Source organism: Alnus glutinosa, chromosome 7 (assembly GCF_958979055.1).
Source record: "Alnus glutinosa chromosome 7, dhAlnGlut1.1, whole genome shotgun sequence".
Classification (NCBI taxonomy): domain Eukaryota; kingdom Viridiplantae; phylum Streptophyta; class Magnoliopsida; order Fagales; family Betulaceae; genus Alnus; species Alnus glutinosa.
This window is the reverse complement of record NC_084892.1, coordinates 5,327,921-5,351,556: the sequence shown is the minus strand read 5'-3', so window position 1 is coordinate 5,351,556 and position 23,636 is coordinate 5,327,921. Positions and strand designations below refer to the sequence as shown.

Here is a 23,636-nt window from a genome sequence, read left to right as displayed (position 1 = left end):
CAAAATACCAAGCGTTTAATTGTCATTACATATTCAATAAAGACTACATAAAAATGAAAGATAATTGTCCATTTCAATACAGATTTCATTATTCTTCCATTTCTTTCGACAATTCATCATATTCTCTATTTGCATTCATTCATTCTATTTACAATTCCATAATTCATTCTATTTACAATTCCATAAATCAATCTTAGAATTCAATATAGCTAATCAAACTGTTACAAGAGCCTACTACTAAAATTAAGCCCATCCAACCCACTAATGGTACTATTACATTTGTAACTGTTTAATTGACTGTATTGAATTCTAGGGTTGTGAGGCAGGGATGTGCTTCACTCAGTTGCAGTTGTGATGATGAACTTGGAAGAATATCGAGAGACCCAAGAACAGTTGGATTATGCCACTTTTTCTTGCGAGCTTCCTGGATTCCAGCTCAACAAAACATGCAAGGGAAGAGAAGGATTTATAACTCCCTTTCCATTTAGCAAAATGAAAACCTTCATTTTAAATATCAATGCCGATATGTAATATGTGACAAAAATCAAGTCAACTGAAAACAGAAATCAACTCTTCCAATTCTGGGTTTGGTTCTCTTTCAATTTATTTATTGTATGTTATTTATTAATATTTTTTAATATATTGTTATGTGATTTAGGTCAAATGCGACCTATGCAAAAATGTGTTCACCGTCATTTGTTCTTATAAGAAAAAGAATAAGTAGGTTTGTTTCTTTAACTTATGTTTCTTCTTTATAATTTATTTTTTACTTAATATTTATTTAGTTTGTTATTTTTGAATTTTAGTGCCAAACATGCCATAACGATCAGAAGTGGAAAATCCAGCGTTCACATAGTACTACTACTTTGCAAGGAGTAGTTCGTGAGACAGATCTTAATCTTGGAAATTCTGTAGACATTATGGCATGTTTGGCACTAAAATTCAAAAATAACAAACTAAATAAATATTAAGTAAAAAATAAGTTATAAAGAAGAAAAATATAAATTAAAGAAACAAAAACTTTCTTGTTTCTTTTTTTTTATAAGAGCAATCCACAATAAACACATTTTTGTATAGGTTGCATTTGACTTAAAAAAACACATGATCACATAACAATATATCAAAAAATAATTAATAAATAACATACAAGAAATACATTGAAAGAGAACCAAACCCAAAATTAGAAGAGTTGATTTACGTTTTCAGCCGACTCGATTTTTGTTACATATTGCATATCGGCATTGATATTTAAAATAAAGGTTTTCATTTTGCTAAATGAAGAGGGAGTTATAAGAGCATCTGCAGCAAAAGTTTGTAAAATAGTTATTAAAAAATATACAAATATCTATTTAACTACTCATTTTCTTAAAAACACTCCAACACATTTTCTATTCTACTATTTATTTATTTTAAATATTATTTTATTTTCTTTCTCTCTCTTCCTTTCCTTCTCCATCTCCAACCCCCGTTGCAGCAGTCCTCTGGTGCTCATCCATGCACTTCTGGCTTATGAAGTAGCAGAGCAAGTGAACAACTCTCTCAATCGTCCATAGATCCTTACCCCCTTTTACATTCGGATATGGCAACAAGACACCCAAGAAATTTCAACACAAAAAACCCAATCACCTACCCAAACTTTGCTGACAAACACACCAGAAAATCAAACTTCAATTCACACCCATTCGGTGATTACCAAACGAAAATGAAGAGGGTTGAAACCCCCTGAAATTTTCGGCCAAAAGAGGGCATACCCACGGAAATTTTCGCCGGAGCTGGATCGCGGGTCCGCCATCTCTCCCGCATGATTCTCTCACGTTCTCTTTGTGATTCTCGTCCTCTCCCACTCGAGCTCTCTGTTGAAGACAAGACGAAGTGTGCAGAGCTTTTGGTTGAGTGAAGGAGAGAAAGTGAGAGAAAGAGGGGAGAGAGAACCAAAGAAATGGGTTTGGCAGTGACGGCCAGTGCTGTGGGCGAGAGAGAGGAGTGAGGGAAAAAAAATAAATAAATAAAAAGATTTGTTGTGTGAACAGTGAGTAGCAGATCTGCCTATTTACTGTTCATATTTTCAAATTTGACCACTCTGCTGGAGATGTTCTAAATTGGTTGTATAAAGGAGTGAGGAAGGGAGTACTCGATCGTATATCAAAGTGATGGAGGAGGCCAGGAGAGACAGTATTTATAGGCAAGGTTCACAACCTTGATGAAATACAATGCAGGCGATTAGCAAATTAGTAGATCGAGCATTACCTTGAAAGAGACTCATCGATCTGTTGTTTGAGAGAGAGAGAGCTTGAAGGTGACTCTGATGAAATTATCGAGACTTAATTTCCCGATTGTCTCCATCCTTCTCTTCTCTTGCGTGTTTTGTAAGAAATCGTATTCAATTCACTACCTCCTCCATTGCTGGAAAGTGATGTGCAAGTTTTGCACTCCCGAAACTTGCATGTTTTTAAAAACAAAGGAAGGAGCAGCTCCCTCGTGATCGAACTTGGAAAGATTCGCAGTTTTCACGGGTGGTCCACAGTTTCACCAAAATGGAAACTGCAGGAAAAAAACAAGCAAAAGAGGACCGGAGGACAGAGGAGGATATGCAGTAGCAAAAGAAGGAAGAAAAGAACGGGGGCGAAAAAGCAATTGCAAGACGTTGGGTCTTGGATTAGCGTGGCCAAATAAGTGAGCAGTGGAGCTGAGCTGGAAAGAGGAGTTCATTACTGTGTTTCGAGGCATGAGATTGCTTTTGTGACATTTATGACCTCTATAAAAGCATACCGCCAAAATTCTTCGATTTCATAAAATAATTTGAGTAACTCTAAATAATTAAACTACGTTTGTTATTGTATTTTAGGGTATATTTTTTGTTTTTTTTGTTTAAATAAAATGTTTTGTTGTAATTAATACAAATATTAAAAATAATTTTAGGTTTTTTGCATTATAATTTCTTTATTAATAATTTTATTTTAAGAATACAGAATAAAAATCCAACATTTAGATCTTGAGATCATAAATGTGATTGTACTTAATTTGAATTCGTATTAAGATTGAAAAATTAGAACTCATTAAAAATTCCACCTACTCATTTTCTTTTCTTTTTTTTGGAAGAAACTCATTTTCTTGAAAGGAGGAATCAATGCACCCTCATAAATTTGTGAACGTATTTTGATGATGTTTTGTCAACTTCAACAGTACGATTTTGATGGATTACTGACAAATATATATATATATATATATTAAAGAAAAAAATACAGGAACCCTTGGATCGATTTTTTAGATGGACAGAGCATTTAATATCGAGAGGCCTATGTTTAATATCGGTTTGAGATGGATAGGCAGTCGTTTGATAATAGAGAAATGCTAGAATTCCGTTATAAACGGATTTTTAAGACCACTGATTATCTAAAATAGTTAATTAAAATTTACTTTAATAGTTTTAATAGTTTAGCTAACCACTTTTTAACACTTTCCTCTATCAGCTTATCTAAACTTCTCTCTATTTTATTAAAATAATTGATTTTAATTTTTATTTATTTTAATTAAAAACACATCACCGTACAAAAACTTCTACACACCAAACCAGACCTGTTTAACAGTACCTTCATCCATCACCTGATCATCAACCCCATTTGTCCTCTGCTTCGCTCTGTTCCTCTCCTTACCCCTTCTCTTTGTCTTCGACCCTAGAATCCTCCTGTTGGCACACTTCTCCAAAGAGAAAACCTGTTGAGCCTACAAGACTGCCAAAAAATTCACCGAACAGGAAAGCAAAGCCAAATCAATGGAAAGGAAAAGGATAAAAAACAAAAAAAAAAAAAAAGAAAAGAAAAAAGGAGGAGGAGAAGAGTACAAGAGAGAGACGCGGAGAATGACGAGAAAAATAGGAAAAAGGTGAAAGAAAGTGAGAGAAAGAAGAATAAAATATTGATAGATGTGGCGTGATACTGTTCACAAATGCTCGTGAATGTATTCTAGCGTTGAGTTTAAAGAATCTGTTGGAGGGGCTTTTTCTTGCTTTGGTTACCTATTATACATTCATAGTGGGTTTTACATAACCCACTGTAAATGCTCTAATATTTGACTTCAGAAAAAGGATCTTTTAAGCCATATGTAATTATCCCTCATTGTTTGTTTCGCATTTGATTTTCATTTAAATTCGTATGGGTATGTTCCCTTTCAATCTTTTTTTTCTTTTTTTCTTTTTTTCTTTTTTTCTTTATTTACAAAATCAATTCTAAAACCTGTGCTCATTTGTTATAAGCCAAAAGCCAGATGTCCACCAATTTCAACATTTTCAAAGTTTCATAGACTTTTCAATAAATACTGAAACTGGCCAACCTTTGTCCAATATTTCTAAAAGTTACATTCAAAATGGCATATGCAAACTGAAACCCACCATTCCACCAGGACAAAACAGCCTTTAAATTCGGTCATCCAATCCACCAAACCAGAGCAATAAACCAACTTCAAACTCAAGGAAAACCCAACACAAAAGTTGACCACACCATTCAGCCCCCCACCAAAAACACCAAATACAACCATAAACACCTACTAAAAATTCAAGATCAATATTCATCTTTTCCTTCAAAAAATAAAAATCAACGACAACCCATACACCCAAAGCAACCGAAAACCCAAATGGCCAAACAGAATCACACTCACAAAAACACCGGTAAATTAACACCCATAAGCATCAACCCGATCTCTCTCTCTCTCTCTCAACTCGTAAAAGAGAAAAAGAAAGGGAAAGATAGAATAGGGAAGGGAAGAAAAGGGACATGGGGGATAGATTCTCAATTCAATCTCTCAGTCTGCGTCTGTGTCTGGGGAAGAAGACTCCAATTGCTTATTTTGGAAGAAGAAGAAGGTTTGTGTTGTTGATTGACGCTTTTTTAATCGGATTGGGATTTTTAGATTTTTAAGGGAATTGCTTAAATTAAAAAGGTTATTTTAGACATTTGGTATGTAACAAAATGACTATTATACCCCTGCCGTTAGGAGTTGAAGGTTTTACTTAATTGAGAGGGGACATTGACCAAATTGGTGGTTTGAGAGACATTGAGAATTATGTGGTAGTTTGAGGGGGGGTATGTGTACTTTTTCCTATAATATAATATAAAAAATCACACCCAAACGAGCCCTTAATTTTCTTGCACACAATACTTGCCAGAGTATTTCTTGTTGATGTGTAAATTGTGTCTAATATTAGGTACGTGTCAATTTTGAAAGAGAGTAATAAAATACATCTTTATCTTATAACTATTTACGTGACATGGTAGCAGTCCCAATCAACTCTTGATTTTTAAAATTTTTATCAAATATTGATTCAAGTGTTGGTTGAAATTGTTAGGTCAGCATTGTGGAATAATTATGAGATAAAATTACATTTCTATCATTACTCTCTAAAAAAATAACGATTTCAATACACAATTTTTAAAATCACAATTAATATGCCTATTGTATAACATCCCTTTCGTGTCTCTCCAAAGAATCTAAATGTGACATGTTAGACCATCCGTCAATTTTTTTTCATAATTTTGGATGGAGAGTCAGGCACATGCATTTTAATAAGGTAAACTCTAAAATATGCAAATGGGGAATAAAATATCAAAAAATAAAAGAAAATTTAAAAAACAAAAACAATTGGAGTGGTCTAGCAACCCCTATTGGTAAAATAGGATGGCTTAACAACCCCCTATGATCGGCTTAGGGTTTTCAAATGACCAAATGAAGGTGGCTAAAACTATCACCAAAGGGTTTTGGGATGGCAAATCATTTCAATGGGCCTTGGGAGCGGTGAAATAGGGGTGGCCACCCCCTTCGCTAAATACAATGGTCTTAGAGCATCATTATCAAGCTCTCTAAAATTTTCTCCAAATTTAATCCAAACAATTTACTTTTTGGATTTTATCCATCACTTTTAAAAAGTTTCATACATCAAACTCTCTAAATATTTTTCTATTTTAATTAAATATTAATTTTTACTGGTTTTTACAATAACCACTATAATTGTCATCAACATCAAAATCACACAAAACAATCTCATATTCAGCCCAGGAAAGCACCAAAAACCCCAAAACTCAAACATGGGTTTATATGAGATTGCAAACACTAAGGCTATTGACAACTGAAAAACAGGGGAAAATTTCAAATAGAAACATCAAAAAATCCTACCCAAAGCCCATTCAGTTTTCTTCTCAAATAACCCCCAAAATTTTATTTACCTGAAAACCCTCAAGAACCCAGAAAAATTTTCCATACTCCTACAGCTTCTCTCAGAGAATTTCTACCCATAAATTCAGTACCCGTCAACAAGAAATCAAAACCTAAGAATCTACTTACCCAAAAATTGGATCCCCACTGTTTGGGCTCCGGGAAAACGCCGGAAAAAATCCTATCTTCGGTGTCGCTTGCGCCGTCTGTGACCCTCCGACGTCGGCTTCCTCCCCAGCAGCGGCCGATCCACCAGAAACTTCTCCCTCTCCCCTCCCGATCTCTCAATCTCCCTATGCAGTCCAGATTTTGACGACCCACTAGGAAGTGAAGACGGAAGGCGCTAGAGAGATGGAAGTGAAGACGGAAGGCGCGAATGGAAAAAAAATTGTTAAAAAATTCAATAGAGTAGAATTTGTGAGCCAGATTTGTAGTAAAAATCTGACAAGAGAGGAATTAGATAAACAATAGAGAGCTTGATGCAACATGTTTATTGAAGCTTTTCTTCAAATTTTGGAGAAAAGTTTGAAATAGCTACCTTGATACATATGCTCTTAGAGATGGCTGTGATTTCAACCAAGAAGTCTCTCCCACCTATTGATAAAACGAGATTTGCCCTTGTGCTATTGCTCCTGACATGAATCATTCCACTTTAGAGAAACTAATTGAATTTTCTCAGAAGTTGTTAACCTTCTTGAGAGCCCAACTCCTGCAATTATTCATTTTTCGCAGTGATTATTACTATGATTCTACTGCATACGTTCTTTCTTTCTTCTTTTTTTCTTCTTTTTTTTTCGTATTCCAACGGTTGCTCTTTATTGTGGGTTTGAAAGATCAATTGATTTGAGAGAGAGAGAGTTTTAGAGGGCGAACAAAAAAAAAAATGGGAGAGAAAAAAAATAGAGGAGGGTGCGGAGGGCTAAAAATTCAAGTTGACGTGACGAGTTTGGGTTGACTTGCTTGACCCGCTAACTCATTAAGGGCCAATAATGACACGGCTCGTTTAGTTAAACGGGCTAGACCTTTAAACCATGACATACGCCTCATTTAAATAAGCAGGACACAACATGACCCGTTTGGCCTGTTTGATAAACATGTCGTGTTGGGTTGATTCGTTATTTGAAAACTAATGTAAATAAATGAATAACCCGATCAACTTGCCAACATGTTAGGTGTTTTTTTTTAAAGAAAAAAAAAGAAAAGAAATGAAAAACAAATCTAACTTCATAATTAAATGGGGTTACTCATAAGTCAAGTGGATTGATCTAGGATTGATCATTTATTTAAATGGATTAATTCGAGCTCATCTGAATTTATCCGAATACGATTATATCAAATCTTAATTTGTTAGTTTCGTATTTATTTCGCGTATCGTGTCAACCATTGTTTGCTATAATGTGGAGTCATTTTTTAATCATGATAAAAAAAAAAAAAAAAAAAGGTGACCTGTAAGCCAGACGTTATTTTTTGTGCATCCGTAGCATTTTCTTTTTATATTTCATTTGGACCGCATTAGATCATTTCCAATGAGTTAGCTATTTGCAACTTTAGGCTAAAATAGGTAAACAAAAAAAATTAAAAACACACTCCATTGGATTACGTTAACTAATTGCAAAATAGATTTTTAACCCATATGTGAACATGTGGCGTTATACTGTTGGGATTTGATTCTTGTACAACACCAATACAACAACTGCACAACAACCCCTCACATGAGGGTGGGCCCCAGTATGTGGAACCCACCCTCATGTGAGGAGTTGTTGTATAGTTGTTGTATTGGTGTTGTAAATCTAACATTTTCCTATACTGTTTACATATAGTTTTTTTTTTGGGTTAAATACGTTTTTAGTACATGAGTTTTAAAAACTTTATTTTTTAGTACCTAAGTTTCAATTCGCATCACAGATGGTACCTTAGTTTTGGGAAAAGACCAAATTACTACCTCAGTCAAGTTTTCCGTCAAAAAATTAACGGTCCGCCATGTATCAACCCCTGAGGGTTGACACGTGTTTTAGTATAAAAAATAAAAAATCTTTAAAAATTAGTTAAAAAATATTAAAAACTTAAAAAAAAATCGAAAAAGAAAATAGAAAGAAGAGAGGTGGCTCAGCCACCCTCTTGACCGGTCTGGGGTGGCCGAACCACCCCCCATGGCAGAAAAAGAAAAAAAAAAGAAAAAAGTTGGTTCAAGGGTTTTGATCCGAGCCACCCCACTCTCCCACTCCTCTTCTTTTTCTTTTTCATTTTTAAGTTTTTAATATATATATATATATTTTAATTAATTACTAATTTTTTATACTAAAACTAACACCTGGCAAGCTGTTAGTTTTTCGAAAGATTTAACTGGGGTATTAATTTGATTTTTTCTCAAAAATGAAATATGAATTGTGATGCGAACCGAAAGTTAGGTATCAAAAAAAATAAAGTTTTCAATATTCTGATATATTTTTTTTTTTTTGCCATCTTCTCTCCCGCTTCTTTCTCTCGTCTCTGCGTCTCTCTCTGACTCTCTGTCTATATTTGTGTGTGTCGAGCTCCCTTTTCTTTCCCTCATCTTCTCTCTGTCTCTCAAGGTCACTGCTCTCTCTCGTCTTCTCTCTCGCTCGTTACTGTTTTCTCATGCTCTCTGGTCTCTCTCTTCTCTGTTTTGATGCAGGAATCGTGGTGTTTGGTGCCTTGGAAGATTTGATGATGGGCGATTGGCTGATAAAAACAAGGGTTTCACCAGTTTAAGATCTTATTCCTTCTTTCTTCACGAAGCCCTCATCGATTTGGGTCAAATTTGTTTGGGGTTTTTGTTCTTCACGACCAACAGGTAATTTATCACCGATCAGTTTTTCATTTTCATGCATAATTTTTCTGGGCTATTTACATCCACGAAATTTAGTGAATTTTTGTTTCTATTTTCTTTTCGTTTTTGTACCATTACATCCGCAAAATATGTTTTCTTTTCTCTTGTTCTTGCTACAGAACCGGAATATAGTGTATTTTTGCTTAAATTTCGAGATTGTAGTGATACCCATGAAGGATGGAGTGACACTGTGTCCTTTCATTGCCCTGTGTTGTATTTTGAAGGATGGAGTGACACTTTGTGTTCCTGTAACTGTTTCTAGCTTTCTGAATGATTTACTTTTATATTGTCATCACGCCTGATAAGTTTCTGAAATCATGAAGCATTGCAAATTGTAAGTAATGTTTTCAACAAAAGGAGGACGGTTGCTCATGGATTTGATCAGGAGTTACTAATAAAACACATGATGGATTTGAGTTTTGAGACAAAATTGAATTTGAAATAACACCTTATACCATTCATGAATTTTTCACCAATAGTCAAATTTTATACTTTTCATAATTTATTCAAGCCATTTAAACTAAAAGCTGAAATCCAGATCTTTCTTTTCAAATACTTCCAGCCAACTGAACCATACAGAAAGATCAAAAATAGGTTTATACATGCTATCATATGCACATCTACAGGTGCCTATATGCCGACATACATTGCTGAGGTCAGAATAATATGGACTTAAAGAGAAAGCAATTTGACTGAATCCAAAACATACATTGCTGAATAAAAAGCATATATATATATATATATATACAACTTACTGCCAAACAAAAGAATAAACCGAGAAATCACAGTCCAATTTGCATGGTCTGCTATAATGTAAAGACATCAAATGTTGTGTAGACCCATCATAGGAGTCTTCAAACGACATAGTGGAATCTACAGATTCTAACAATCTAGGCAGCCAAACAGCATCTCTTACTTGCTTCAAGGTTTGTGTATGCAACAAGTTCTACTCCATGCATGATATATCAATATGTAGCAAAAAAGGAATGAGAAAAAAATCCAATTTCTTAGTAAGACACCATGCTATCGATCTAAACACTTTACCACTTTCAATTCAGTTGTGGACTGAGGGAAAAACATTAGTAAAATAAATTAGATCCTTTTATCTTAAAGCAGATATTCTGATCTAAAGAACTACCAAAGTATGCTGCTAATAAAAACTACATGTAACATAGTTAAAAGAGAATCAGTCAGCTACTAAGTTGAATGTTTAAAAAGAGTATGGAGCACATAAGGTCTTAATGATTGTGACAGCTAATGAAAAGAGAAATTTAAAACTGATGGATGCATGAAATTGCAGAGAGATTATTACTTAGCTATCCAATTGAAAGAAGAAACTGTCGTTGCAATCAAAAGAAAGGAGATTCTGAATCCTTTTCTTTCCTTCTTCTCGCATAAAACAGAACACCCCCTTTGCAACCCAACGGCATCAGACAATCAGGGAGAAGGAAAAAAAAAACTGAGGTAATCTCCTCCTTCCGTCTCTCTCTCTCTCCCTCCCTCCCTCTCTCTGTATAGAAATTATGGTAGAACCCGTAAACTTTCTTTTTCATGTTACAAATTGGTTCAATATTCATGTTGGAGTGTGGGTGTTAGTTGAGCTCAATTATTTTGGGTGAAAACTGAAGATGGGTATTTGTACTTGATGATTATTTGATGGGTTAGCAAATTGTTTAGGGGGTTTGGGAAATTGGAGAGGAATCCGTGTACACACATTACATGTTATGAATTTTATTTCAAATTTTAGTCTCTATTTGTGTATGGAATTTTGAGGTTGATTTTGGGCTCAATCCGTGAGTGGGTATTGGTTTGTTTGGGGAAATAGAAGGATCAAAGAGGGGAGTCAGTCCCAAGAGTTAACTGTGACTCCGAGAAAGGATGCGTTTTAGAATAGTTTGACTAGATCTAGCTGAATCTTTAAGCATGCATATGAGATCGTTCGGAAACCATTTTAGGCTTACTTATTGCAAATTCTAAACTTTTAGGAGGTCAGGTTCAGATCTGGACAGTGAATGGAAATCAAGTTTTAAAGGCTTGTGCGAATTGACAGATTGAGTAGGAATGAGCCTTGCAATGATAAAGAAATTAAGTAGTTGCTAGACAGTTTTACATATAAGGTCATGTAGTTGGTTTGGAACGGGCAGTTTTGCTTTTTGGTTAAGATTGATACTCCAATACTCTTGCTTGACTGTTGGGTGATGTAACATAAATAAGGATTGTTGAGGGTTCTAAGGAAGTAAGGAACTATGATCTCTTTGAATTTGGGATTTTATTGTCTATAATTGTAAGAATTAGGAATTTCAGGTGTTGAATTTTCTTAAATTACATTTTTGAATAAAATATTTAGTATCCGGACTTGCATGGATGCACCAAACACAATATTGGATTTCACAGTTTATTACCGGTGGTAGAACCCTTGAACCTTAACCATATTAAAACGACAAAAAGATTTCGACAAGTTGTTGGGTCAGTTTCAAAATGGCAAAAACTCAAGGTAAGGCATTATCCTTGTCATCAAAGTAGAGGTCAGTGAAGGTTCCTTAAATGTATCCCAGTGAAATTTCAACAAAACTTTTTCCTCTTTTCTTGCAACCTAGCTCTGTGGTGTGTGTGTGAATCTGTTACAATAAAACTCTTAACTCTTTCTATGCATGCATTTGCGTGTGAAATGTTGCGGTCCTGTCTGTGTAATAGTTTGTTGTATTTGGATGGCTAAATAATAGAGTTGCTATGCACGATTGCAATAATAACGATAATTTTAGGAAGCGACATGTCATTGTGGTTGATTGGTGCTGCATGTGCAAGAGGAATAGGGAGTCCGTAGACCATATTCTTCTCCATTGTGAGGTTGCTATGGAATATTTTTCTAGTCATTTTGGGCTGTCCTGGGTTATGCCTAGCTAGGTAGTTGATTTGTCTCCTTGCTGGTGGACGAGTGGTAGCTCCCAAGGTGCTGTAATGGTGCCCTCTTGTCTTTTGTGGTGCCTTTGGTAGGAAAGAAACGATTAAAATTTTTAGGATCGAGAAGGGAAGTTGGAGGAGCTTAAGTCCTTTTTTTTTTTTTTTTAATTCTCTTTATACTTGGACAGCTGCGATTTTAGCTCATTTGGTGATTAGTTTTAATGATTTTCTTGTATACTTCATAAATCTTATGTACTCTGGGTTGTGCTTTACGCTTTTAATGATATTTTGATTACTTATAAAAAAATAAAAAAAATAAAAAATTTCTAACCAAGTCGTGTGAATCGATGGGCTCAAAGTTGTGTCTGCCTACATCCAGGGAAGTAGCTCAGGGAGTGACAACTCGGGAAGAAACGGTCTCTTGTTCCAAAGTTTTATAAGTTAAATTAATCAAATTCAATTTTCTCATTCTGTATCAGAGTATCCATTCACTCGAAACTGCTCGGCTCGCCTGGATGATCTCATTTGAGTTTCCAGTATGGGCTCTCCTACATGAGATTGATTGAATAAAAGAATGATTTGTGGGTGTGTTTTCTTGAAAGTTTTTTGTTCTTTGAGCTGCTAAACCTTCTTTTATATGTGTTTTCCTGATGAATGAGTTGCTAAAATTTTCTATGTCACATTGGATGGGTTAATTAGTAAAAGTTTTTGGAGACAGCTAGTCTTTATGCTTTTGTCATGTTTTGTTTATGTGCACTTTTCCAAGCTATAAAATAGGCTTAATATTAAGTCTGGAATGTGTTTCTTTTGTATTATTATTATTATTTTATTTTTTCATAAGTAGAATAATGAAGGATGTTGATTGGGAAAGTTCTTCGGGAGGAGTGAGCGATACGGAGGCCTCTTTGCAAGATATAATTTATGATGATGATGAGGAACATCACTCCAAATCTTGGTTCACATCGAAGTTGCAGTTTAGGTATGTAGTTTTCGAGGAGAACCGACTCTTTGTGATATTATTAAAAGAAGTTTGAGTTTGTTTGCTTCTTTTGTAACTTTACGTTATGGCTACTATTTTCAGGAAAGATAAATCCAAGGCCCATTGGGTTGACGAAATCAAAATGGCTGAGGTCATCGAAAACAAGGGTAAAATGTGGAGGACAATGGGGATAGTTCGTAGCGGCAAGATTTATTACTCAATTGAGGAAACTTTGTAGGTGAAACGGCAATTTTTTTTTCAGTGATTTTTCAATCTCTTCTCATCTATTGGGTTTTCATGCCAACTAATTGAGGAATCAATTAATTGTTCATTTGAGTGAGTGATAGTTTCAAACCCAGCACTTGAGTATAGAGCTTAATAGATCTTGCTGTGCTTTAATCCATAGTTTCTTGTATTGTCTCTTATTTATCTTGTATCATTCTTTGAGGGACACTTAGGTTTTTGGACACTTCTACCTAATTGAACATTCTGTAGTGTAAAGCTGAGCTGGCATTATGGTTCTCACAAAAAATACGCTCATTGAAAATTTTATGAGAAAAATAGTTTGAATTTCATGCTTTGGCTTGGCGAGAGACTTAGTGATTGCCTTGCATAAAGTTGAAGGACAGAAAAAAGGGTCGGGGAATGACCTCAAACAATATTTTTGAATATAGTCGCTAAAACTTCAATCTTGTCCAGGGACTTGCTTATAGTTTAAGCACCACTTGCAAATTTATAAGTAAATGTATTCAAGGTAGTATGAGTTAAGTAACTGTCATTCATTCTATGTATTATTTCCTTTTTTCATTCTATGTTTAGATGGAGCCATTTTTGAACTGTAATTTCTTGTTTTAATAGGTTTTTGATGGAGATAGGGGCACTGCTTCTCTTGGATGACAATGATACAAGTCTTTCATTAAAAGATATATACGCCAAAGTTAGTGGAGGCTCTTGGGAGCTATTTGAGGTTTATAGGCACCTGAAATCCCTTGGTTACATTGTCGGGCAGCATGGTATCTCTTGGTCTATGAAGGGTGCTAAGAGTAATTCTCAATCTGTTTCTCTTCAAGGCTCTTCACAAAGCAGTGAAGTAGTCGATGCAGAATCAAAAGATGATAGGTCCATCATTGGACCATTTAATGATATGCATATTAGAGAAGCGAGGCCAGTTTTTGATGTCTTTCTTCCAAACTGCAACTTTAGAAAGTCTTCTCCTGGCAAGCCAAGCTTTGTTCTTTGCTTAACTAGGTAATCATATTTGGCAAATCCTAAGAATTTGAGAAACCTTCTCTTTTTGGCGGTTGATTGCAAATTGCTATTTATGCGATTTCCTAAGATATGTGCTTTGGTTAAACCTTTTGATGCAACGAAGCTCTTTCTTTTTCGAATTATCTTTGGCAGAAAACATACACATGATGCAAGCGTATGCAGTAGCTTCTAGGTTTTCAACTAGAGGAATTTACTGGGAAAGAAACTCATGCTTTTCACCATATGCATCTAGATTTTTATTTTATGCTTTTCTTAGAGTACACACTCATTTCTAGGTGGTAGATAGGATGGCTTTGGAGTAGGTATAATTTCGTATTTTATCAATAGAAAAAGGAATGTTGTACTTTGTTTTTAACTTTAGAAACATGTTAGCTTGCATTTTGACAAAGCACGAAACAATAGCTGCTTGCTCTATTGGTTTCTATGGAAGTAAATATTGATAAATTCTTGGATACAGTATAACAAGCCTACAGTTAGCAAGCCATTCTTACTCATGTCTCTCACTGTTTTTTGGGCAATCTTCTTAGTCATTTGGGGAGAAGGCATTTTCTGCTTTTATAAAGTGAGATGTGCACATCATACCTGTTTCTGTCCAGAGCCAATTCCAGTACGAAAATTGCAGGTGCAGGACAATGCTGCAACTTTCACCTTATTAAGCAAGAAAGAAGATTTATTGCATTGCTCCCTTCTCAGGTTTTGACCGGAAAATTTTATTGGTATAAAGCTCCATTTGGCAGATGTGAGCATTTACGGAAAATCTTGACCTACTTGGTTCTCTTCCTTGGTTTTGTTTGGCATCTTAAGGTTCTGCATAGGGGTTTATTACTTGGAACAATTTCTGAATTGCTTTCAATTCTATTACAGCAATTGAATGTGAAGCACTACCAAGGAAAGGCATAGGCAGCTACTGCCTGCGGGCCCAAATATTATGCTTTAACCGTCTTTTCCTCTTCCATTAAAAAACCCTCTTGACTTGGGCCTTAGAAATCATTTAGATACTTTATGCTTTTGCAAAACAATCTATTAAGAGAAATGCATCCATTATGTACCGTATGCAGTTTTTGGATTATAACATAAGCCTAAGGCTTTTCCATAATGTATCTTCTGGAAATTGGCATCCTGAGAGGGAAGGGTATATTTTTCATCTTTAAAAAGTGTAGCATCTTAATCTTCAGAATAATAGTAATCTTTCCCTTGAAGAAGATCATTAAATCTGTTATCATCTTTCATTAATCCCATCAGAACTTTTTCTTCCAGTTGTTTCGGAAAAGATGTATGATTTATGATTTATTAGTTCATCTGCATATCAGGTCAACAAGCTTTTAAATCTATAGTGACTTGCCTTCTCTTGTAGGGGTGATGTGCCATCCATAGCAGATGTTGAAGTTCTTGAGAGGCAATGTGGAGGCATTCCTTTGATGTTTTGTCATGTTGAGTATGGTCAGGTCAGTTTCTTTTCCTTCGATGAGGTGGACCTTCCTATCCTACCTTGACTCTCCTGATTGGATGATGCAATTTTATACTTCAGAATGAAGAGCCAGTTTGAGATTGCCTTTTTTAAGGTTCTTAACGCAATCTCAAACAAGCTCTAAATGCTACTTCAGAAAGATAACAAGAGCTTTACTTAAAGCATACTTGGAGTCACAAATTTCCAAAGCTGGATGCCTGCACTGTGGCGTAACATATTGACATTTGGTTTGTAAAAATTGATTATGAGAAAAATTGTGCAATTTCTTGACATGGCAATCTATGTACAGATTGCATGTTATCTTTTTATATACATCTGCTAATTACGGGTCAAATTTCTTCTTGTTGTGTACTTTGATCTCTGTTGGGAAAATTATTTAGAAATAAGATGTAATTTCTAAATTTAAGCCACCAGCACAGGGCAAAACCAGTAAATTTTTCTTGATTTATGCCAACAGACTTTGCTTTTAGCTTTAAATATTACATTGGCAATGACTTTCATCAAGGAAATTAACTAATAAAAATCCTCTGTTAAAAATGTTATGCCCCGGCCCACTAGGGTCAGGTTCGTCTACTTAGTCTCTCAGAGGTGCAAAGCCTTATAAGGTTAACTGGAGCAACTAAAATTCATTTTCATTATAGTAACATTTTTCTTTGAAATCACGTTAAAGCAAGTACGTTACTTACATCATAGAAATACATATAACTTAGACATTTTCAACAAATTAAGTTTGACACATAAAACACTTCCACTTTAATTTGTATTACGCTATCAAATTATAAGTTTAGAAAAAGATTTCATAAAATAGTTTCTTTCTTCGAGCTTGACATAAATTGTAATTTTTGAATTAACAAAAGTTTCTCTCTTTTCACTTGTTACTTAAGGCCTCACATACTATTACACCCTGTATGTTGGGGTTGCGCATCATTTTGAATGACTCGTTTTCAACATGTAGCTCTAGGAAGAGTCAATTTGGGACATCTGATTAATCTTGGTTCATTCAGCGTGGAAAAACATGATGATGTGTCACACCTTCATGTAAACATCTTTTAGTGTGGTGCGCTTTCATCTCGGCGCTAGTAACGTGCTGTCTCTTCTATGAATCTCTAGGCCAAAATAGCTCCTCGATCTATACACATGCCATCATCTTATAAAACTTTTCTCTTTTTGTCTCTGGTAATTTCTTAGGGCAATGTGTCGAAGGGCTTTCTCTTATATCTCATTTTAACTTGAAACTTTATTTTTTTCAAAAACTTACCATAAACAAAATGTTTCTCAATTGGAAAACTTTTTAAAAATAGAATGTTGTACCCATAGGGTTGAATAACATAAAGAATTTCCGATTTAAAAATGAATAAATTGCGGAGTCCATTAAATTGTGAAGTGACGAGTAGTACCTTATGCTTTGAAACGGATCCTCTCCAATTCAAATGAACTTGAGAGTATCCGGTCCTTGTAAAACAATGACAAAATTATTTTTTCACATTTTTTTTAGATAATTTTGTCCTTTTTTTTTTTTTACAAAGAATAGATACTCTCCGGTTCATTTGAACCGTAGAAGATCTAAGTACCTTCTGTTTTGCAAAACTATAAAAATTCAACATCCCTAGAGTCCAATCCATTATCAGACCGAAAATATTTCATTTTTCTTTCTTCTAATTTTCCATATGTGATTTCCACTATTTGAAAAATTTATCAATAAAATCAACAAAGTAATATGCATTTTCATTTGAAGACACTGCTATTATTCTTCAAATATCTAAATGAATATAACAAAAAACACCTTTATATACATGAAACATCATCTTAAAACTAACTCTTTCATTGCTTCCTATTTATACAATACTTGTAGAAAGAAAAGACATGTTAGGCATCTATCTTCTAATTATCTCTTACTGGACTTACTCATCTCTATATAACTAAATTTTAAATCCAGCATTTAATTTGTGAGACTTAATGTGAGTCATACAAATCTAATGATAAATTTGAAAATGAGATAGGTAGAAGATAGATAGGAGATGAATTTGTATCATTTTCTTGAAAAGAATGCTCGTGTGTGTATATATATGTCAAGAAAATGTCAGGCTTGCGTAAATTTTGAAGGGACATGATTGGCTCACAACCCTTTTGCACAATTCCCTCACAATCCCACTCACAATGGTGTGGGGCCCACATACATGGACCTCACACCATTGTGAATGAGGATTGTGTGAGAGTTGTGATGGGGTTGTGGTTTTATCATTTTTCAATTTTGAAAATGGTTATAAAATGAGAAATATTATATCATCGTTATCCACGAAAAGCTGATGTGGTACGGTCCCGTAGCATTTCTCTTTGATTGCCGTTTTTTTTACCAAGTCCGTCCAAAATCTTGCGTTGAACGAAGACATGGATATGCATACATTAAAAATTTGTTTCTCTTTCGCTGATGATGTTTGGAATCCTGCTACAGTACAACTCTATGATTATCCAAAAAATAAAAAATTAAATTAAAGTCTATGAATCGAGTTCAAGCTGATCATGGTGCGCATGCTCCTCAGTTTAGCTGCTTGCTGCTTTTGTAATAAATTAATAAAAAAAATATAATATATATATATATATATAGATGCTGCTACACGTACGTCTCTCAAGTCTCAGCATACAGTCATGTGGTCCAGTGGAATCTGGTATTATATATATATATATATATATATATATATATATATATATATATGTCTCAGAATACAGTCATGTGGTCCAGTGGAATCTGGTATTATATGTATATAGTTTAAAAGGCAGGAGTATGTGTAGTTTTTTCTTCTTCGTTTTTAATATTTTTCTATTTCTTCTTCTACCTCTAGAATTATATATTTTTTTTTAAAAAAAAAAATAAAAGAAGAAGAAGAACAGGAAAAAGAAGAGTCACATCTAGAATTATATTTTTTTTCAAAAAAAAAAAAACCAAAGAAGAAAAAAAAGAAAAAGAAGAGTCGTGCCCGTTTGCTTTACCATTATTTGTCTTTATTATATACGCTTAAAAAAACAAAATGTTAAAACTCATTCTAGTGTTCTTTTAGGGTCCTTTATACTGATATGACACTTTGTTTTTAATATTAAAAAAAAAAAAACTGCAGTTTGATTTTTCTCTCATGTTTTTATTAAAAATATAGGGTGTCATGTCAGCATAAAAAAACTCCAAAAAGACACTAGAAGAAGCTCTAACATTTCTCAAAAACAATATACACTTCGTCTTATATATAGGAATTCAATCTTTTGGTCACAACTCACAAGTAGACTGCATGCCAACGGCATGTGAAATCAGTTGTATTTTTAATTGGTTAGTTAGACACGTACTTACTTAATGTGTCTTAAAATTAGTTTTAATTTGGTCATTAGTGAACGAAATATGAAACTAACGCCTGATGTGTAGTTGCTACAACTGTTTTTGTCCTAAGGCTAGGTGATTCATAAAACAGGCCGGTGAATTAACTATCAAAAACAGATGTTTGGGTAGTCTAAATACATGTTTGGACGTGAATCTCATTAGGAGTCTCTCATACAATTGCAAGAGATCCTTGCAATCCAATCATAAGATTGCATAAGATCTCGATTTATATTCCTCGTCCGAAAACCTAATCATGGAGCTCCTACAAACGTTTTGTTGAGGTTGTTAGTGATGCCCATTATAGGTTGGATGAAACAGAACCTATAGACTACTTTGGCTTGCCCATGGTTTTGCTTTTTTGTTAGTTAATTTATGAATAAACTAATATGGTATCTTAATAATGTTCTTTCTAAATATTAGATGCAATTGTGTCCAAAATATATACATCACCAGCATAAAGCATCTCATTTATTAATTAGAGTCAAAGAGCTAATTATCCTCGCATTATTAATTTCTTTGAATGATTGCATCACATGCTACGTACTGGCAGCATTTTAATTTGCACAGTCAGAACAGTCTTAACTGTTATTTAAGGTCGTTGCATCTTTATTTCAAGATTTATGAGGGTAACCCACATTATATATATATATATATTCTTTTTAGGCATATTCACCCTCCCAATTATGCGTATTAAAATATTTACATATTTATGATGTAAGCATATTTCAAAATTTTAAACTGATAATAAATTATTGATTCAATCATTTAATTAATATTAATTTTTAATTAAGTGCCAGAAGTACAGGAATCATTCATTCAAGTTTGCTCGATTTTCGGTCAGAATAAAAAAGCAAACTGAAATTGCAATTTTCTTTTTTATTGCATGTTTTCTTGATAGATAAAACAAAGTGCATGTACCGCACGAGCGAAGTAGTCAGAACTCATTTGATACTCGACAAGGCTCAGGAAAAATATTATTAAAATATTAATAAAATGATTAAATTAATTATTTTTTATTAGTTTAAACTTTGAAATAAATAATATTAAATAATTAAATCAAAATTTTAAAATAAATGATGATTTAATAGAAACGATACATAATTAACTGGATTTCAGATTGAATAGAAAAGAAAAAGACAACGAAAAAAAACAGATATGGGCATTTCTTTTTGTTTTCCCTTGGTCTTTGATCTCCTAGGATCCCCTCTAGGCTCTACCTAGTGATGTGAGCAATGAAAGAATCCAACTCCATGCATGAAACTCCACCTCCGTCCAAGGAGCGCCTGACAGCACCGCCCAAATCCGCTGCCCTCTTCCTGATCACATCCCCTTCTCTCGATTCCATCAACATTTTCAAACCATTTTCCACAGACTTTGACGTCACTATCTGATCCAGATGGGACCACTCCTTCACGACAATACCAACTTTCAGCAACTGTGCTATCAGCACTGCGTTCCTCGGCTGGTCCGACGCCATCGGCCACGCCGCTATCGGCACTCCCATGGTGATGCTCTCCATGCAAGAATTCCATCCACAATGGCTCATAAACGCTCCGGTTGATGGGTGGCTTAGAATTTCCAGCTGAGGAACCCAGTCTCTCACCACCATTCCCCTCTCTTTAACTCTCTCTTCAAACCCTTTGGGAAGCGCAGCCTTTCTAACTTCTCCATCGAAAACATCTCCTTTGTCAGCATCCCTCAACACCCAGATGAATTTTTGCTCGCTTTGCTCCAAACCAATTGCCAGCTCCTTTATTTGCTCTTCTTCCATGGTGGTTGTAGTCCCAAAAGACACATATATTACCTATTAGAATATAAATTAAATAACTGATTAAATCCATCAATTGTCTTAAGCTTTTGAAAAAAATTGTGATATAACATGGTATGACCGCATAAGTTTTGAGTTTGAAGTCTATATATTATCATCATCATTCACCTAATATTTTAGGTGTTAAGTCTCACCGCAACTGAAGTAATCAACCAGTGAAGAGAAGTGTTATAGTATAGATTAAGAGCATGATTGGGATTTAGGAAATAAATTTTTGTCTATAAAAAAAGTTAGAAATAATTTTTAGAAAAAAAAAATCTAATTTTTAGCTTTTAAGTTTAATGATTAAATTAAGGGTTAAATACATATTTGCCGCATATACTTTACGCCCTTTATTTTTTGCCCCCTCAGTTTCACTTTTTATCAAATTTGGTACCTGTGGTATATGAAAAGACGGAAATAGTACCTCCGTCTGATTTCCTGTCCAAAACTAACGTCCACCCACGTCATTGGGTACCTAAAAATTTGAAATTCAGAATCCAATTCTTTACACATCGTTTCCAACATCCAGACAACAACATGACAGAAAATGCCGTGGGTAGACGTTAGTTTTGGACGAGAAATCAGAATGAGGTACTATTTCCATATTTTCATATACCACATGTACCAAAATTGATAAAAAGTGAAACTGAAGGAGAAAAAAATAAAGGTCGTAAAGCACATGATAAAATATGTATTTAACCCATAAATTAATCTTAAACTAAGTGGTGATTTACCGTACCGAATTAGGGGCCTGTTTATGCAACCACTCCAAGCACTTGTGCCGTCCAATATTTGAACTGATCTTCTTTTCTGGTATCCTGACTGGATTGAATGGCCCAAGAGCCCAATGCTTCTTGTCTCCATGTATCTTTTCCAACAAATCCAGATAGGGACCTTCTATGATCCTACATGTGTTGTAGAGGCTCCCAGAGCTCAACTTTTGAAAGTCACAGTGAAAAGCAATGAAGTCCAAGAACTCGTTCGTGAAGCAACTTTCAAAAGACGGAAGGTCTTTCGGGATATTGTTATTCTTACCGCCGTCTGACTCTGCTTCTAACGGTACTTCTTTTCCCATTGCTTCCCACAAATACAAGAACAAAGCAAAAGCCGACACGCTGTGGAAAGTGTACGACTCGGCGTTTGGGATGGCAACCACGTCCTGCACCACGTACGCCATCATGGAGTCGTTGATGACGACGACTCTTCTCGCTTTGGACGAAAGTTCACGTAGAAGCGCGCCCACGGGCTGACGGAGATGCAAAGAAGCGTCGAACAATGGCTGTAGATGCGAAGGGAACTTGTTTCGCGCTTTGGGGTTGGGAGGAGGGGAGAGAAAAGGCGGGATGACGAAGTCGTGGAAATGGATGTTTGAAATTGAGTTTGGGTCGCAGCCATGGAGGCGGAGCATGGCTTGGCGGTTGTGGATGGCGGAAGTGGCGTAGTGGACGGGGATATTGTACGACAAGATAAGTCGGGAGAGGTGGAGGAGCTGGTTCAGATGGCCTTGCGCTGGAAACGGCACCATCACCACCACCACCTCCGCTTGCTTTTGACCGTTGCGGCCCTGGTTTTCATGGTGTCGGTAATTGGCCATTGACGAAACTTGGACTATTTGTGTTGGGTGTTTGATTTCTGCGGCCGTGGTTTGGATAATTTTTTTTTGGTAATTGTGTCAGGGCTTTTATAAGCAAAAGACGAGTGGATTTGTTGGGACCGGAGTAATTCTATTTAGTAAATTTTATGTTTTAATTGGAATGATTTGCAGTAAAAATTAATTATTAATTATTATTATTTGTAAGAATTTATTTAATAATTAATTTTTATTATTATATCATAAAATTATATAACAGGCGTATAACAATTTACAATATAATAAAAATAAAATAATGCTAGATAATATGTTTTTATTTTATTATTAGGTTTATTCTGTTAAATAAAAAATAAAAAAACTTGTCATGATGGATTGTGAATGTTAAATCAATATTGTTAGATAAAAATATAATTTTTTTATATAATTTTTAATATTTCTAGTTAAATAATGATGACTTAAATTGCAATTTGTCGTTAACTTTAGACTAAAAGGTTTATTCGATAATTACAATGTCAAATCATTGGTTGTCAAAAAAGGCCAAAAAAGTATGACTCGCAAGGTACGTATATACTTTACAAGGAAAGGCAAAATTGAGTAATGCGCTTCATGCATGCATCTCTCTCTCTCTCTCTCTCCAGTACTGCCATGTACAAACAAAATAAAAATTAGGAAATATTAAAAAAGTATACATAATTTTCTTAAATTATTATCTCATTCTCAATATCTCTCTTAACTATCAATTGTGTCAATCTCTTCATCTAAACTATCAAAAAATGTTAATGTCCTTCCTAATGACAAAAATACCATTCATAAAATTATTAATTTTTTTAAAAAAAAAAACTAAAAAAATATAAAATAACAAAAAGTTATACAAAAAAACTAAAAACAAAAAATCAAATAAAAAATAAGAAACGGATTTTTTCTTTTCCTTTGTTTTGTTTTTTTTTTTTAATTTCAGTTTTTTTTTTAAATTTTTCTTTCTTTTTCATTTTTTTATTAAAAAAAATTCGTTTTTTTTCCCTTTAATTTGTTTTTTAAAAATTAATTTTTTTTAGTTTTTAGTTTTTATCTCTTTTTTATTTTTTAGGTTTAGTTTTTTTTTTCCAAATTTATAAAGACAATTTTGTGTTGTTGAAAAAAAATTAAGGTCATTTTTTATTGGTATTATATGGGATATTGACATGTTTTGATAGTTTGAG

General features: G+C 34.3%; 2 protein-coding genes and 2 long non-coding RNA genes across 7 annotated transcripts; 1 reads left to right on the top strand and 3 right to left on the bottom strand.

Moving 5' to 3' along the window:
• Window positions 1-178: 178 nt before the first annotated feature.
• LOC133873928 (uncharacterized) lies at window positions 179-2,713 on the bottom strand. Its single transcript, XR_009901186.1, has 2 exons — window positions 2,248-2,713; window positions 179-424 (listed from the first exon to the last, which is right to left on the bottom strand). It is a non-coding gene; the product is annotated as an uncharacterized LOC133873928 (long non-coding RNA).
• Window positions 2,714-3,569: 856 nt separating this feature from the next.
• On the bottom strand, window positions 3,570-7,014 carry LOC133872462 (uncharacterized). The gene is made up of 3 exons (XR_009901036.1): window positions 6,743-7,014; window positions 6,334-6,547; window positions 3,570-3,731 (listed from the first exon to the last, which is right to left on the bottom strand). It is a non-coding gene; the product is annotated as an uncharacterized LOC133872462 (long non-coding RNA).
• A 1,637-nt stretch (window positions 7,015-8,651) lies between these two features.
• Window positions 8,652-16,006, top strand: LOC133874298 (uncharacterized). 4 transcript variants are annotated; one of them, XM_062312184.1, is made up of 7 exons: window positions 8,652-8,777; window positions 8,861-9,019; window positions 10,356-10,519; window positions 12,801-12,935; window positions 13,038-13,169; window positions 13,794-14,183; window positions 15,559-16,006. In XM_062312184.1, the coding sequence occupies exons 4-7, from the start codon at window positions 12,805-12,807 to the stop codon at window positions 15,695-15,697; spliced, it is 792 nt and encodes a 263-aa protein (XP_062168168.1). In that variant the 5' UTR covers window positions 8,652-8,777; window positions 8,861-9,019; window positions 10,356-10,519; window positions 12,801-12,804; the 3' UTR covers window positions 15,698-16,006. The 4 variants fall into 4 exon arrangements, with proteins under 4 accessions (XP_062168168.1, XP_062168171.1, XP_062168170.1 ...); XM_062312186.1 differs by lacking the exon at window positions 8,652-8,777 and having other exon boundaries at window positions 8,798-9,019; window positions 15,559-15,649; window positions 15,733-16,006; XM_062312187.1 differs by lacking the exon at window positions 10,356-10,519 and having other exon boundaries at window positions 8,658-8,777.
• Window positions 16,007-20,134: 4,128 nt separating this feature from the next.
• Window positions 20,135-22,510, bottom strand: LOC133873863 (zeatin O-glucosyltransferase-like). Its single transcript, XM_062311645.1, has 2 exons — window positions 21,586-22,510; window positions 20,135-20,840 (listed from the first exon to the last, which is right to left on the bottom strand). The coding sequence occupies exons 1-2, from the start codon at window positions 22,438-22,440 to the stop codon at window positions 20,250-20,252; spliced, it is 1,446 nt and encodes a 481-aa protein (XP_062167629.1). The 5' UTR covers window positions 22,441-22,510; the 3' UTR covers window positions 20,135-20,249.
• Window positions 22,511-23,636: the final 1,126 nt, after the last annotated feature.